The 16,297-nt window shown below is 40.2% G+C and overlaps 1 protein-coding gene across 1 annotated transcript; it reads right to left on the bottom strand.

Moving 5' to 3' along the window:
• Positions 1 to 1,548: 1,548 nt before the first annotated feature.
• Positions 1,549 to 16,297, bottom strand: lipt2 (lipoyl(octanoyl) transferase 2). The gene is made up of 4 exons (XM_079246778.1): positions 16,211 to 16,297; positions 6,395 to 6,709; positions 6,201 to 6,327; positions 1,549 to 1,973 (listed from the first exon to the last, which is right to left on the bottom strand). The coding sequence occupies exons 2-4, from the start codon at positions 6,701 to 6,703 to the stop codon at positions 1,753 to 1,755; spliced, it is 657 nt and encodes a 218-aa protein (XP_079102904.1). The 5' UTR covers positions 6,704 to 6,709; positions 16,211 to 16,297; the 3' UTR covers positions 1,549 to 1,752.

Here is a 16,297-nt window from a genome sequence, read left to right on the forward strand (position 1 = left end):
TTCAGGCCTCCAACCAGAGACTGTCCATACTGGGTGTCCCCCCAGAACCTCCTGCTGGTTCAGCGCCAAGGGTCGCTGAGGCTCCAAACCCCCTGACCTGACCACACCACGGTGTCAGTCCCTCAGGGGGAAATGGAGTATAAATATTATAGATACATTAAATAAGGACAAAAATTAAATATCAATCATCAACGTTGTAACAAACAGATGTGTGGTTAGACAGGAGTAGTTCGGCCTTTAACAGGACCAAGCATCAAACTCCAGACCATAATAAGGTGGAAATGTTCAAATCCATCCTCACAACACACCTGTTCAAAGAGCATCCTCCCTGTCCCACAGTTATGTTGTTTTTAATCGTTTATTGTTTTAATGCCTGTTTTTATTGTACACTGTCCTTTAGTGACTTGAAAGGTGCTTTTAAATAAAATGCATTATTATTATTATTATTAGTAGTAGTATTATTATTATGATTATTAAATCCCTCAAACAACTAGAAAAACACCCGGAGAGCGGAAACCTTCGCAAAGCACAACGTCAAAGAATCCTTTAAAAAAGTTCCTGGATCCAAACGGTGATCCGGATCAGCACCAGAATTTAATCAGTTTTTCCACATTTCCAACAACTCCTGAATATTTAATGAAAGTCTGTCCAGAACCTTCCAAGTTATCTTGAACACAAACAGACAAACATAAACAGATAAAACCTCCATGGCGGAGGTAATTACCTCAAATTTATATAAAAATGAACAAACTAAAAGAGAGTACAACATTAAACGTTTGTCCTTATTTTGTGTGTTTCTTTCCTTTTTGTTTTTAGAACATTCATGACTCCACAGCCGGGGTCTGAACCTCCGGTCCTCCAGTGCCACAGTCCTGCAGCTGTTAGGAGTTTCCCTGCTGCAACGCACCTGATTCACATCAGACCTAATTATCAGACTTGTGCAGAGTTTGATGTCAAGCTCTGATAATCAGGTCTGATGTGAATCAGATGCGTTGCAGCAGGGAAACTCCTAACAGGTTCAATGGAAAGAGGCGGTCCATTTTTGGTGAATTTGGTTTGAGGGGGCAAGCGGTTTATCTGGGGGGCGTGTCCCCCGCTGAAAGCCGGCCTCGCTCCCCATCCGGATACTTTGCACCACATTTACCCGATCCATTGTGTGGTCCAGCAGCTTTAACTCGTCTCTGTGGTTTCTTGTGATCAACATGTTTTCTGTCTCCTCTGCTGATTATGTTTCCATGGTGATTGTTCGTTCAGATTAAAGAAATATTGCAGTTTTCCTTCGATGTGAATCCAGCTGTTCCCGGGTCCAGCTGTTCCAGGGTTGGGTCAGCAGGACGTGTCGCTTGAAGCAGGAGATGAATCTGGGAACCGGGTCCAGCTGTTCCCAGATTCAACTCCTGCTTCAAGCGACACGTCCTGCTGACCCAATTACCTACTTCCAGAACCTCCAGGACCCACTTCACACCTCTGATCTGATAAGCTTACCGTTTCCTCTCTCTAGTCTCCAGAATCCTGAAGGACTTCCCAGGAACAGTTCTCCAGGAACAGGTTCCGGGGAGGACCCGTTCAGGAACAGGTTCCGGGGTTTGGGTAGAACCGGTTCTGGGGGAAGACGCAGAGTCTGATCTGGTTCAGGAACTAAAGAATCGGACACTGAAGCTGGTAGTTGAGGACATTTTATGGTTTCAGAGGACACCAGGACATCTTAACCAGATAAAACCAGTTCTGATCGGAGACACGCGGTTGTCCTCATCAGCTGGTTTCGGTCAGCTGACAGGTGAAGTGGTCTCGGAAGGCCTGCAGCAGGTGTGGTACCACCTCCTCTACATCCACGTCCCTCTTCAGCTCCTGGCTCAGCGACGTCACACCTTTTCCTTCTATGCCACAGGGGACGATGTGTCCAAACCAGGACAGGTCCGTGTTGCAGTTCAGAGCCAGGCCGTGAGACGTGATGTAGCGTCCACAATGGATCCCTGTGGACGGACATGCGGAGACGCAGGTTGTCAACCTGGAACACAGAACATCTGCTTGTTTTCAGTTCTGGTGGATCCATGACTGGATTATGGACCTGGGACCATGATGGACAGAGTTCTCTGTTTAGTTCTGATTCTGTTTTCTACAAACCTTCAGTGAACAGACGTCCCACTGGGGGACAAAGAAGCCCAGTTTGCACCAGTGGAGGTGCGGTACCGGAACTGGACGGTTCCGCTCAACGTCGTCATGGAAATCATCCATATTTTTATGTCAGCGGCGCTAAGCGTGATGATGTCATCAGGATGACATCATTACTATGATGTAGGCATCAGTTTCCTGCGCTGGGGAAGAACGGACCGACAATAACACACAGTTTGCAGGAATCTCAGCTTTTCCACATGGAACCATAAACCTGCTGGAAGGATCTACGGTGTCACGGAAACGCCGCTTTCTGGTAAAATACAGCTCATCTGAGAATAACGTACGGTTACATGTTACATGGACAGTTACGTGTTACATGTACAGTTACATGTGCAGCTACGTCTTACATGTACAGTTACACGTACAGCTACTTGTTACATGTACGGTTACATGTTACGTGTACAGTTACATGTTACATGTACGGTTACATGTTAGATGCAGTTACATGTACGATTACGTTACATGTACCACTAAATGTTACATGTACAGTTACATTTACGTGTTACATGTACGGTTACATGTACAGCTACATGTTACATGTACAGTTAGATGTTAGATGTACTGTTACATGTACAGCTACGTGTTACATGTACAATTACATGTTAGATGGACAGTTACATGTACGGTTACATGTTACATGTACAGTTACGTGTTACATGTACAGTTACATGTTAGGTGTAGAGTTTCATGTTACATGAACAGTTACGTGTTGCATGTACAGTTACATGTACGGTTACATGTTAGATGTCCAGTTACATATACAGTTACATGTTACATGTACGGATACATGTTACATGTACGGTTACATGTACAGTTACGTGTTACATGTACAGTTATGTGTTACATGTACAGTTACGTGTTACATGTACGGTTACGTGTTCCATGTACAGTTACATGTTACATGTATAGTTACATGTTCGGTTACATGTTACATGTACAGTTACGTTACATGTACAGTTATATGTACGGTTACATATACAGTTACGTGTTACCTGTACAGTTACATTTACAGTTACGTGTTACATGTTACATGTACAGTTACATGTTACATGTGCAGGTACGTGTTCCATGTACAGTTACATGTTAGACGTACAGTTTCATGTACAGTTAGGTGTTACATATACAGTTACGTGTTACATGTACAGTTAGGTGTTACATGTACAGTTACATGTTACATGTACAGTTACATATACGGTTATGTGTTACATGTCCAGTTACATGTTACATGTCCAGTTACATATACGGTTAAGTGTTACATGTCCAGTTACATGTTACATGTCCAGTTAAGTGTTACATGTACAGTTACATGTTACATGTACAGTTACGTGTTACATGTACAGTTACATGTTGGATGTACAGTTACATGTAACATGTACAGTTTTGTGTTCCATGTACAGTTATATGTACGGTTACATGTACAGTTTCGTGTTTCATATACAGTTACGTGTTTCATGTACAGTTACGTGTTACATGTACAGTTACGTGTTTCATGTACAGTTACGTGTTACATGTACAGTTACGTGTTACATGTACAGTTACATGTCACATGTACAGTTTTGTGTTGCATGTCCAGTTACATGTTACATGTACAGTTACATGTACAGTTAAGTGTTACATGTACAGTTACATGTAACATGTACAGTTACATGTAACATGTACAGTTACATGTTAGATGTCCAGTTACATATACAGTTACATGTTACATGTACGGATACATGTTCCATGTACAGTTACATGTTATATGTACAGTTACATGTACAGTTACATGTCACATGTACGGTTACATGTTAGATGTACGGTTACATGTCCAGTTACGTGTTACATGTACAGTTTTGTCTTACATGTACAGTTACGTGTTACATGTACAGTTACTTGTACTGTCACATGTACAGTTACATGTTACATGTACAGTTACATGTACAGTTATGTGTTACATGAACAGTTACTGTTACATGTTACATGTACAGATACATGTTACACGTAAAGTTACGTGTTACATGTACAGTTACATGTACGGTTAAGTGTTACATGTACAGTTACGTGTTACATGTACAGTTTTGTGTTACATGTCCTGTTACATGTACGGTTACGTGTTACATGTACAGTTACGTGTTACATTTACAGTTGCATGTTACATGTACAGTTACATGTTACATATACAGTTACGTGTTACATGTACAGTTACGTGTTACATGTGCAGTTACATGTACGGTTACGTGTTACATGTACAGTTACGTGTTACATGTGCAGTTACATGTACGGTTACATGTTGCATGTACGGTTACATGTTGCATGTACGGTTACATGTTGCACGTAGGGTTACATGTTAGATGTACAGTTACATGTTACATGTACAGTTACCTGTTACACGTACAGTTACATGTTACATGTCATGTTACATGTACGGTTACATGTACGGTTACGTGTTACATGTACAGTTACATGTTACATTTACAGTTGCATGTTACATGTACAGTTACATGTTACATATACAGTTACGTGTTAAATGTACAGTTACGTGTTACATGTGCAGTTACATGTACGGTTACGTGTTACATGTACAGTTACATGTACAGTTACATGTTGCATGTACAGTTACATGTACAGTTTTGTGTTACATGTACAGTTACATGTACAGTTACGTGTTACATGTACAGTTACATGTACGGTTACGTGTTACATGTACAGTTACATGTACGGTTAAGTGTTACATGCACAGTTAAGTGTTACATGTACATTTACATGTCACATGTACAGTTACATGTTACATGTACAGCTACATGTACTGTTACGTGTTACATGTACAGTTACGTGTTACATTTACAGTTGCATGTTACATGTACAGTTACATGTTACATATACAGTTACGTGTTACATGTACAGTTACGTGTTACATGTGCAGTTACATGTACGGTTACGTGTTACATGTACAGTTACGTGTTACATGTGCAGTTACATGTACGGTTACATGTTGCATGTACGGTTACATGTTGCATGTACGGTTACATGTTGCACGTAGGGTTACATGTTAGATGTACAGTTACATGTTACATGTACAGTTACCTGTTACACGTACAGTTACATGTTACATGTCATGTTACATGTACGGTTACATGTACGGTTACGTGTTACATGTACAGTTACATGTTACATTTACAGTTGCATGTTACATGTACAGTTACATGTTACATATACAGTTACGTGTTAAATGTACAGTTACGTGTTACATGTGCAGTTACATGTACGGTTACGTGTTACATGTACAGTTACATGTACAGTTACATGTTGCATGTACAGTTACATGTACAGTTTTGTGTTACATGTACAGTTACATGTACAGTTACGTGTTACATGTACAGTTACATGTACGGTTACGTGTTACATGTACAGTTACATGTACGGTTAAGTGTTACATGCACAGTTAAGTGTTACATGTACATTTACATGTCACATGTACAGTTACATGTTACATGTACAGCTACATGTACTGTTACGTGTTACATGTACAGTTACATGTCCGGTTACACGTTACAATAACAGTTACATGTACGGTTACGTGTTGCATGTACAGTTACTTGTTAGATGTACAGTTACGTGTTACATGTACGGTTACACGTTACATGTACAGTTACATGTACAGTTATGTGTTACATGTACGGTTACATGTACGGTTACATGTACAGCTACATGTACGGTTACGTTGGTGAATTTCTGCACATGGTGTTTGTAGATCTGGATTCTTTCTGCCGTACAAATACATTCAGTGTGGATGCTCCTCAGCGTTTTATGAATGAGGCCCATGGTCTGGTAAATCCTGCTACGAGGCTGGGTCCCGGTCTGTACGTGGTTGCATGGAAACAGATCAGAGTTTACCGGGCCAGACCCTAGTGAACCGGACCTGCTGGTGGAAACTGGTCTTACAGCTTCATCTCTTTTTAAATCTGACAAACATCTGATAGGCAGCCATCTTTCATCCAACATGGCCGCCTGTCACATGAAACCTGAAGTGAAGACAGAAACCGTACCAATGGCACAGATCTTGTTGTCTCCGACCCAAACTCCTGTGTAAGGCGACGTGGACGCCTGGACACCCAACCGGCTGCAGATGGAGACAACCGTCTTCTCCAGCTGACCCACGTACCAGCGGACGCTCTGAAGAGACAGAACCTGGATCAGAACCACCTTTTCACAGCACGCCGCTATCTCTCTGCTCTCTGACCTTCTTAAAGCTGCTCAGGTTCAGGACCGGGTAGCAGACCAGCTGACCCGGTCCGTGGAAGGTGATGAGTCCTCCTCGGTTGGTGCGGTGCACATCCGCCCCCAGCAAGACCAGCTGGTCTAGCAGAGACGCAGGGTATGGTTTGTGGCGGATCCCGGTGGTGTAGACTGGCAGGTGCTCACACAGCAGCAGAGCATGAGCCAGACCAGACTTGTGGCGGTTCACGTAGACCTGCTGCAGCCGCAGACCCTCCTGGTAGGAGACCAGGCCCAGGCGGACCACATCCACCACCGGCCGGCCGCCCTGCATGCAGGTCTAGAAGAGATCATTTCGGACCAGTTTCACATCAGATTTTACACATAAAAACCTGCAGTTTCTGGCTTTTCTTCTGGTCCAACAGTTTGTTTACAAACACACAGAAGTAAACAACAAACATCTGGGTCTGTTTCAGGAGGGTTAGGGTTAACAGACAACTGGTCTGGGCAGCACAGACTCCCCCCATCCATCATCCACCCATCCATCCATCCATCCATCCACCCACCCATCATTCCATCCATCCACCCACCCATCATTCCATCCATCCACCCACCCATCCATCATTCCATCCATCCATCCACCCACCCATCATTCCATCCATCCATCCATCCACCCATCCATCCACCCACCCATCCATCATTCCATCCATCCACCCACCCATCCATCATTCCATCCATCCACCCACCCATCATTCCATCCATCCACCCACCCACCCATCATTCCATCCATCCATCCACCCACCCATCCATCATTCCATCCATCCACCCACCCATCCATCATTCCATCCATCCACCCACCCATCATTCCATCCATCCATCCACCCATCATTCCATCCATCCACTCACCCATCATTCCATCCATCCATCCACCCATCCATCCACCCACCCATCCACCCACCCATCATTCCATCCATCCATCCACCCACCCATCCATCATTCCATCCATCCACCCACCCATCCATCATTCCATCCATCCACCCACCCATCATTCCATCCATCCATCCACCCATCATTCCATCCATCCACTCACCCATCATTCCATCCATCCATCCACCCACCCATCATTCCATCCATCCATCCACCCACCCATCCATCATTCCATCCATCCATCCACCCACCCATCCATCATTCCATCCATCCACCCACCCATCATTCCATCCATCCATCCACCCATCATTCCATCCATCCACTCACCCATCATTCCATCCATCCATCCACCCATCCATCCACCGCAGTAAACCATTTGCCAGAAAGCAGATTTCTTGTGGTATCCATGAAAACCATACAAGAAGACAATGCTTACTGCAGTAGAACAACTTTTATTGACTACTTGTGGTCAATCTGAAGAGACATCAAGAAAATTCTGCTGGCTGACTGAAACATGACTATGATCTCTCGTCGCCTGTTTGCACCCGACGGCGGTTTATCCTTCAGGTGCAACCCTACCGGGCTGAAATGCTTCGCTAGTTTAACACACAGACGGATCTTTCCAGCAGGAAAACAACTCCTCATCTTCACAATTTACGTTGGTTTCCTGCACTGCAGCAACCAGGAACCCAAAGCATCGCTGGTCCAGCGGCTCCACCGGCTGCCCTGACCCACGTGGCGGGGAGACCCCCAAACCGCCAGGCTAGCCCCACTACTGCCAAGTAAACAACTGGCTCGCGTTTACTAAAAAAAAAGTAAAAAAACTGGCTCGTCTTTACTAAACTAACAAGAGTAAACAACTGGCTCGTCTTTACTAAACTAACAAGAGTAAACAACTGGCTCGTATTTACCAAACTAACAAGAGTAAACAACTGGCTCGCATTTACCAAACTAACAAGAGTAAACAACTGGATCGTGTTAACTAAACTAACAAGAGTAAACAACTGTCTGGTGTTTATGAAACAAACGAGTAAACAACTGGCTCGTCTTTACTAAACTAACAAGAGTAAACAACTGGAATGCGTTTACTAAACTAACGAGTAAACAACTGGCTCGTGTTTACCAAAAAAAGAAAAGTAAACAACTGGCTCGTCTTTACTAAACTAACAAGAGTAAACAACTGGCTCTCGTTTACTAAACTAACAAGAGTAAACAACTGGCTCGTATTTACTAAACTAACAAGAGTAAACAACTGGCTCGTGTTTACCAAACTAATACTAGTAAACAACTGGATTGCATTTACTAAACAAACAAGAGTAAACAACTGGCTCGTATTTACCAAACTAATACTAGTAAACAACTGGCTCGTATTTACCAAACTAACAAGAGTAAACAACTGGCTCTCGTTTACAAAACTAACAAGAGTAAACAACTGGCTCTCGTTTACCCAACTAACAAGAGTAAACAACTGGCTCATGTTTACCAAACTAACAAGAGTAAACAACTGGCTCTCGTTTACAAAACTAACAAGTGTAAACAACTGGCTCTCGTTTACTAAACTAACAAGAGTAAACAACTGGCTCGTATTTACCAAACTAACAAGAGTAAACAACTGGCTCGTGTTTACCAAACTAACAAGAGTAAACAACTGGATCGTGTTGACCAAACTAACAAGAGTAAACAACTGGATCGCGTTTACTAAAATAACGAGTAAAAAACTGGCTCGTATTTACCAAACTAACAAGAGTAAACAACTGGCTCTCGTTTACAAAACTAACAAGAGTAAACAACTGGCTCTCGTTTACTAAACTAACAAGAGTAAACAACTGGCTCGTATTTACCAAACTAACAAGAGTAAACAACTGGATCGTGTTGACCAAACTAACAAGAGTAAACAACTGGATCGCGTTGACTAAACAAACAAGAGTAAACAACTGGATCGCGTTTACTAAAATAACGAGTAAACAACTGGATCGCATTCACTAAACAAACAAGAGTAAACAACTGGCTCGTGTTAACTAAAATAACAAGAGTAAACAACTGGCTCTCGTTTACAAAACTAACAAGAGTAAACAACTGGCTCTCGTTTACCAAACTAACAAGAGTAAACAACTGGCTCATGTTTACCAAACTAACAAGAGTAAACAACTGGCTCTCGTTTACAAAACTAACAAGTGTAAACAACTGGCTCTCGTTTACTAAACTAACAAGAGTAAACAACTGGCTCGTATTTACCAAACTAACAAGAGTAAACAACTGGCTCGTGTTTACCAAACTAACACGAGTAAACAACTGGATCGCGTTTACTAAAATAACGAGTAAAAAACTGGCTCGTATTTACCAAACTAACAAGAGTAAACAACTGGCTCTCGTTTACAAAACTAACAAGAGTAAACAACTGGCTCTCGTTTACTAAACTAACAAGAGTAAACAACTGGATCGCGTTGACTAAACAAACAAGAGTAAACAACTGGATCGCGTTTACTAAAATAACGAGTAAACAACTGGATCGCATTCACTAAACAAACAAGAGTAAACAACTGGCTCGTGGTAACTAAAATAACAAGAGTAAACAACTGGCTCGTGTTTACTAAACTAACAAGAGTAAACTGGCTCGTGTTTACCAAACAAACAAGAGTAAACAACTGGCTCGTGTTTACCAAACTAACAAGAGTAAACAACTGGATCGCGTTTACTAAAATAACGAGTAAACAACTGGATCGCATTCACTAAACAAACAAGAGTAAACAACTGGCTCGTGCTAACTAAAATAACAAGAGTAAACAACTGGAATGCCTTTACTAAACTAACAAGAGTAAACAACTGGATCGCATTCACTAAACAAACAAGAGTAAAAAACTGGCTCTCGTTTACTAAACTAACAAGAGTAAACAACTGGCTCTCGTTTACTAAACTAACAAGAGTAAAAAACTGGCTCTCGTTTACTAAACTAACAAGAGTAAACAACTGGCTCGTGTTTACTAAACTAACAAGAGTAAACAACTGGCACTCGTTTACTAAACTAACAAGAGTAAACAACTGGCTCGCGTTTACTAAACTAACAAGAGTAAACAACTGGCTCGTGTTTACCAAACTAACAAAAGTAAACAACTGGCTCATGTTTACTAAACTAACAAGAGTAAACAACTGGCACTCATTTACTAAACAAATAAGTCAACAACTGGCTCGTGTTTATGAAACTAACAAGAGTGAACTACTGGATCGCATTTACTAAACAAACAAGGGTAAACAACTGGCTCGTCTTTACTAAAATAACAAGAGTAAACAACTTGCTCGTGTTTACTAAACAAATAAGTAAACAACTGGCTCGTGTTTACTAAACTAACAAGAGTAAACAACTGGCTGGAGTTTACTAAACAAACAAGAGTAAACAACTGGCTGGCATTTACTAAACAAACAAGAGTAAACCACTGGCTCGTGTTTACCAAACTAACAAGAGTAAACAACTGGTTCGTGTTTACCAAACTAACAAGAGTAAACAACTGGCTCGTGTTTACCAAACTAACAAAAGTAAACAACTGGCTCGTGTTTACTAAACTAACAAGAGTAAACAACTGGCTCGTATTTACTAAAATAACAAGAGTAAACAACTGGCTCATGTTTACCAAACTAACAAGAGTAAACAACTGGCTCGTGTTTACCAAACTAACAAGAGTAAACAACTGGCTCGCGTTTACTAAACAAACAAGAGTAAACAACTGGCTTGTGTTTACTAAAATAACAAGAGTAAACAACTGGATCGCATTTACTAAACAAACAAAGGTAAACAACTGGCTTGTCTTTACCAAACTAAGAAGAGTGAACAACTGGCTCGTATTTACCAAACTAACAAGAGTAAACAACTGGCTCGTGTTTACCAAACTAACAAGAGTAAACAACTGGTTCGTGTTTACCAAACTAACAAGAGTAAACAACTGGCTCGCAATTACTACACAAACAAGAGTAAACAACTGGCTCGTCTTTACTAAACTAACAAGAGTAAACAACTGATTCGTGTTTACTAAACAAACAAGTAAACAACTGGCTCGTGTTTACTAAACTAACAAGAGTAAACAACTAGCACTTGTTTACTAAACTAAAAAGAGTAAACAACTGGCTCGCGTTCACCAAACTAACAAGAGTAAACAACTGGATTGCATTTACTAAACAATCAAGGGTAAACAACTGGCTCGTCTTTACTAAACTAACAAGAGTAAACAACTGATTCGTGTTTACTAAACAAACAAGTAAACAACTGGCTCGTGTTTACTAAACTAACAAGAGTAAACAACTAGCACTTGTTTACTAAACTAAAAAGAGTAAACAACTGGCTCGCGTTCACCAAACTAACAAGAGTAAACAACTGGATTGCATTTACTAAACAATCAAGGGTAAACAACTGGCTCGTGTTTACTAAAACAAGAGAAAAAAACTGGCTCTCGTTTACTAAACTAACAAGAGTAAACAACTGGCTCTCGTTTACTAAACTAACAAGAGTAAAAAACTGGCTCTCGTTTACTAAACTAACAAGAGTAAACAACTGGCTCGTGTTTACTAAACAAACAAGAGTAAACAACTGGATCGCATTTACTAAACAAACAAGAGTAAACAACTGGCTCGTCTTTACTAAACTAACAAGAGTAAACAACTGGCTCGTGTTTACTAAACAAACAAGAGTAAACAACTGGCTCGTCTTTACTAAACAAACAAGAGTAAACAACTGGATCGCATTTACCAAACTAACAAGAGTAAACAACTGGATTGCATTTACTAAACAATCAAGGGTAAACAACTGGATCGCATTTACCAAACTAACAAGAGTAAACAACTGGATTGCATTTACTAAACAATCAAGGGTAAACAACTGGCTCGTGTTTACTAAAACAAGAGTAAAAAACTGGCTCTCGTTTACTAAACTAACAAGAGTAAAAAACTGGCTCTCGTTTACTAAACTAACAAGAGTAAACAACTGGATTGCATTTACTAAACAAACAAGAGTAAACAACTGGCTCGTCTTTACTAAACAAACAAGAGTAAACAACTGGATCGCATTTACTAAACAAACAAGAGTAAACAACTGGCTCGTCTTTACTAAACTAACAAGAGTAAACAACTGGCTCGTGTTTACTAAACAAACAAGAGTAAACAACTGGCTCGTCTTTACTAAACAAACAAGAGTAAACAACTGGATCGCATTTACCAAACTAACAAGAGTAAACAACTGGATTGCATTTACTAAACAAACAAGAGTAAACAACTGGCTCGTGTTTACTAAACAAACAAGGGTAAACAACTAGCTCGTGTTTACTAAACTAACAAGAGTAAACAACTGGCTTGTGTTTACTAAAACAAGAGTAAACAACTGGATCGCATTTACTAAACAAACAAGGGTAAACAACTGGCTCGTGTTTACTAAACTAACAAGAGTAAACAACTGGCTCGTGTTTACTAAACAAACGAGTAAACAACTGGCTCGTGTTTACCAAACTAGAAGAGCAAACAAATGGCTCGTGTTTATGAAACTAACAAGAGTAAACTACTGGATCGTGTTCACTAAAACAAGAGTAAACAACTGGCTCTCGTTTACTAAACAAACAAGAGTAAACAACTGGCTCGTGTTTACTAAACAAACAAGAGTAAACAACCAGCTCGTGTTTACTAAAACAAGAGTAAACAACTGGATCGCATTTACTAAACAAACAAGGGTAAACAACTGGCTTGTCTTTACCAAACTAAGAAGAGTGAACAACTGGCTCGTATTTACCAAACTAACAAAAGTAAACAACTGGCTCGTGTTTACCAAACTAACAAGAGTAAACAACTGGCTCGTGTTTACCAAACTAACAAGAGTAAACAACTGGTTCGTGTTTACCAAACTAACAAGAGTAAACAACTGGCTCGCAATTACTACACAAACAAGAGTAAACAACTGGCTCGTGTTTACTAAACAAACAAGTAAACAACTGGCTCGTGTTTACTAAACTAACAAGAGTAAACAACTAGCACTTGTTTACTAAACTAAAAAGAGTAAACAACTGGCTCGCGTTCACCAAACTAACAAGAGTAAACAACTGGATTGCATTTACTAAACAATCAAGGGTAAACAACTGGCTCGTGTTTACTAAAACAAGAGTAAACAACTGGCTTGTGTTTACTAAACTAACAAGAGTAAACAACTGGCTCGTGTTTACTAAACAAACGAGTAAACAACTGGCTTGTGTTTACCAAACTAACAAGAGTAAACAACTGGCTCGTGTTTACAAAACTAACAAGAGTAAACAACTGGATCGCATTTACTAAACAATCAAGAGTAAACAACTGGCTCGTGTTTACTAAACAAACAAGAGTAATCAACTGGCTCTCGTTTCCTAAACTAACAAGAGTAAACAACTGGCTCGTGTTTACTAAACTTACAAGAGTAAACAACTGGCTCGTGTTTACTAAAACAAGAGTAAACAACTGGATCGCATTTACTAAACAAACAAGGGTAAACAACTGGCTCGTGTTTACTAAACTAACAAGAGTAAACAACTGGCTCGTGTTTACTAAAACTAGAGTAAACAACTGGCTCGTGTTTACTAAAACTAGAGTAAACAACTGGCTAGTGTTTACCAAACTAGAAGAGCAAACAAATGGTTCGTGTTTACGAAACTAACAAGAGTAAACTACTGGATCGTGTTTACTAAAACAAGAGTAAACAACTGGCCCTCGTTTACTAAACAAACAAGAGTAAACAACTGGCTCGTGTTTACTAAAACAAGAGTAAACAACTGGCTCTCGTTTACTAAACTAACAAGAGCAAACAAATGGCTCGTGTTTACGAAACTAACAAGAGTAAACTACTGGATCGTGATTACTAAAACAAGAGTAAACAACTGGCCCTCGTTTACTAAACAAACAAGAGTAAACAACCAGCTCGTGTTTACCAAACTAGAAGAGGAAACAAATGGCTCGTGTTTACGAAACTAACAACAGTAAACAACTGGCTCGTGTTTACTAAAACAAGAGTAAACAACTGGCTCGCATTTATTAAACAATCAAGGGTAAACAACTGGCTCGTGTTTACTACAACAAAAGTAAACAACTGGCTCTCGTTTCCTAAACTAACAAGAGTAAACAACTGGATCGCATTTACTGAACAAACAAGAGTAAACAACTGGCTCGTGTTTACTAAAACAAGAGTAAACAACTGGCTCTCGTTTACTAAACTAACAAGAGTAAACCACTGGCTCGTGTTTACTAAAACAAGAGTAAACAACTGGCTCTCGTTTACTAAACAAACAAGAGTAAACAACCAGCTCGTGTTTACTAAAACAAGAGTAAACAACTGGATCGCATTTACTAAACAAATAAGGGTAAACAACTGGCTCATGTTTACTAAAACTAGAGTAAACAACTGGCTCTCGTTTACTACACTAACAAGAGTAAACAACTGGCTCGTGTTTACTAAACAAACGAGTAAACAACTGGCTCGTGTTTACCAAACCAGAAGAGCAAACAAATGGCTCGTCTTTACGAAACTAACAAGAGTAAACAACTGGCTCATGTTTACTAAAACAAGAGTAAACAACTGGCTCGCATTTAATAAACAATCAAGGGTAAACAACTGGCTCGTGTTTACTAAAACAAAAGTAAACAACTGGCTCTCGTTTCCTAAACTAACAAAAGTAAACAACTGGCTCGTGTTTACTAAACTAACAAGAGTAAACAACTGGCTCGTGTTTACTAAAACAAGAGTAAACAACTGGCTCTCGTTTACTAACAAGAGTAAACAACTGGCCCTCGTTTACTAAACAAACAAGAGTAAACAACTGGCTCTCGTTTACTAAACTAACAAGAGTAAACAACTGGCTCGTGTTTACTAAAACAAGAGTAAACAACTGGCTCGCATTTAATAAACAATCAAGGGTAAACAACTGGCTCGTGTTTACTAAAACAAAAGTAAACAACTGGCTCTCGTTTCCTAAACTAACAAGAGTAAACAACTGGATCGCATTTACTGAACAAACAAGAGTAAACAACCAGCTCGTGTTTACTAAAACAAGAGTAAACAACTGGCTCTCGTTTACTAAACTAACAAGAGTAAACAACTGGCTCGTGTTTACTAAAACAAGAGTAAACAACTGGCTCTCGTTTACTAAACTAACAAGAGTAAACAACTGGCTCGTGTTTACTAAAACAAGAGTAAACAACTGGCTCGTGTTTACTAAACAAACATTAGTAAACAATGAACACCTGTTTGTTTTTCCTAAACAAACACAAGTAGATTCTTGGACGACTTCTCTTATTGACGGTTTGAGCTTGCGATACGTCCACTAACTATCATATTCTATCATATTGGTTTGGTTTTTAAAAAATCTTTCAATTGAACCAGAATTAGAAAATAATGTCATGGTTTTCATCACACTTTTATTTATTATAACTATTGTCAATTTCAGCTTATTTCCCAGCAGTTTCCTCCTTCTTTAATGGGAGGGTATGAATACATATGAGGACGACTGTATATGTGTCTAACAAGGATTATTTTCCACTGAAGTTAACGTCAGCTTGACAGGATGAGCCGTCAGCCAGAGGAGAGCTCGTCTAAACCGCCTCATGTTGCTCATTTACACACAAAGGAAAATGACAATCAATAAAAGTTTAATTACTGGAACCATTTTCTGTTATTTAAAAATATTTTGTGTCTTTTTGTGGAAGAATAGGATCAGTAATTAGATAAACTTGTCATATGTAGTGGCTAGGCAACGGATGACTGGAGCACTATGGGTAATTCTGGTCCACTGGAGAGGCCGTCTCATCTTACTGGCAGTGAGCGCACTTCGGTGTGTGCAGACCTCGTGGAACACCTCGTAGCCTCCGCAGTCTGCAGACCCTGGATTGAGAAACAGCCATCGTCTCATCTCTGGCCCCTCACCTGCCAAACGTCACCGCTCGCGCTCAGAAACCCGCCAGGTGACGTCCTCTTTCTTCTGCAGTGCAATGTGTGTTGACTTCCGTTTCC

Source organism: Telmatherina bonti (assembly GCF_933228915.1).
Source record: "Telmatherina bonti genome assembly, chromosome: 9".
Taxonomy (NCBI): domain Eukaryota; kingdom Metazoa; phylum Chordata; class Actinopteri; order Atheriniformes; family Telmatherinidae; genus Telmatherina; species Telmatherina bonti.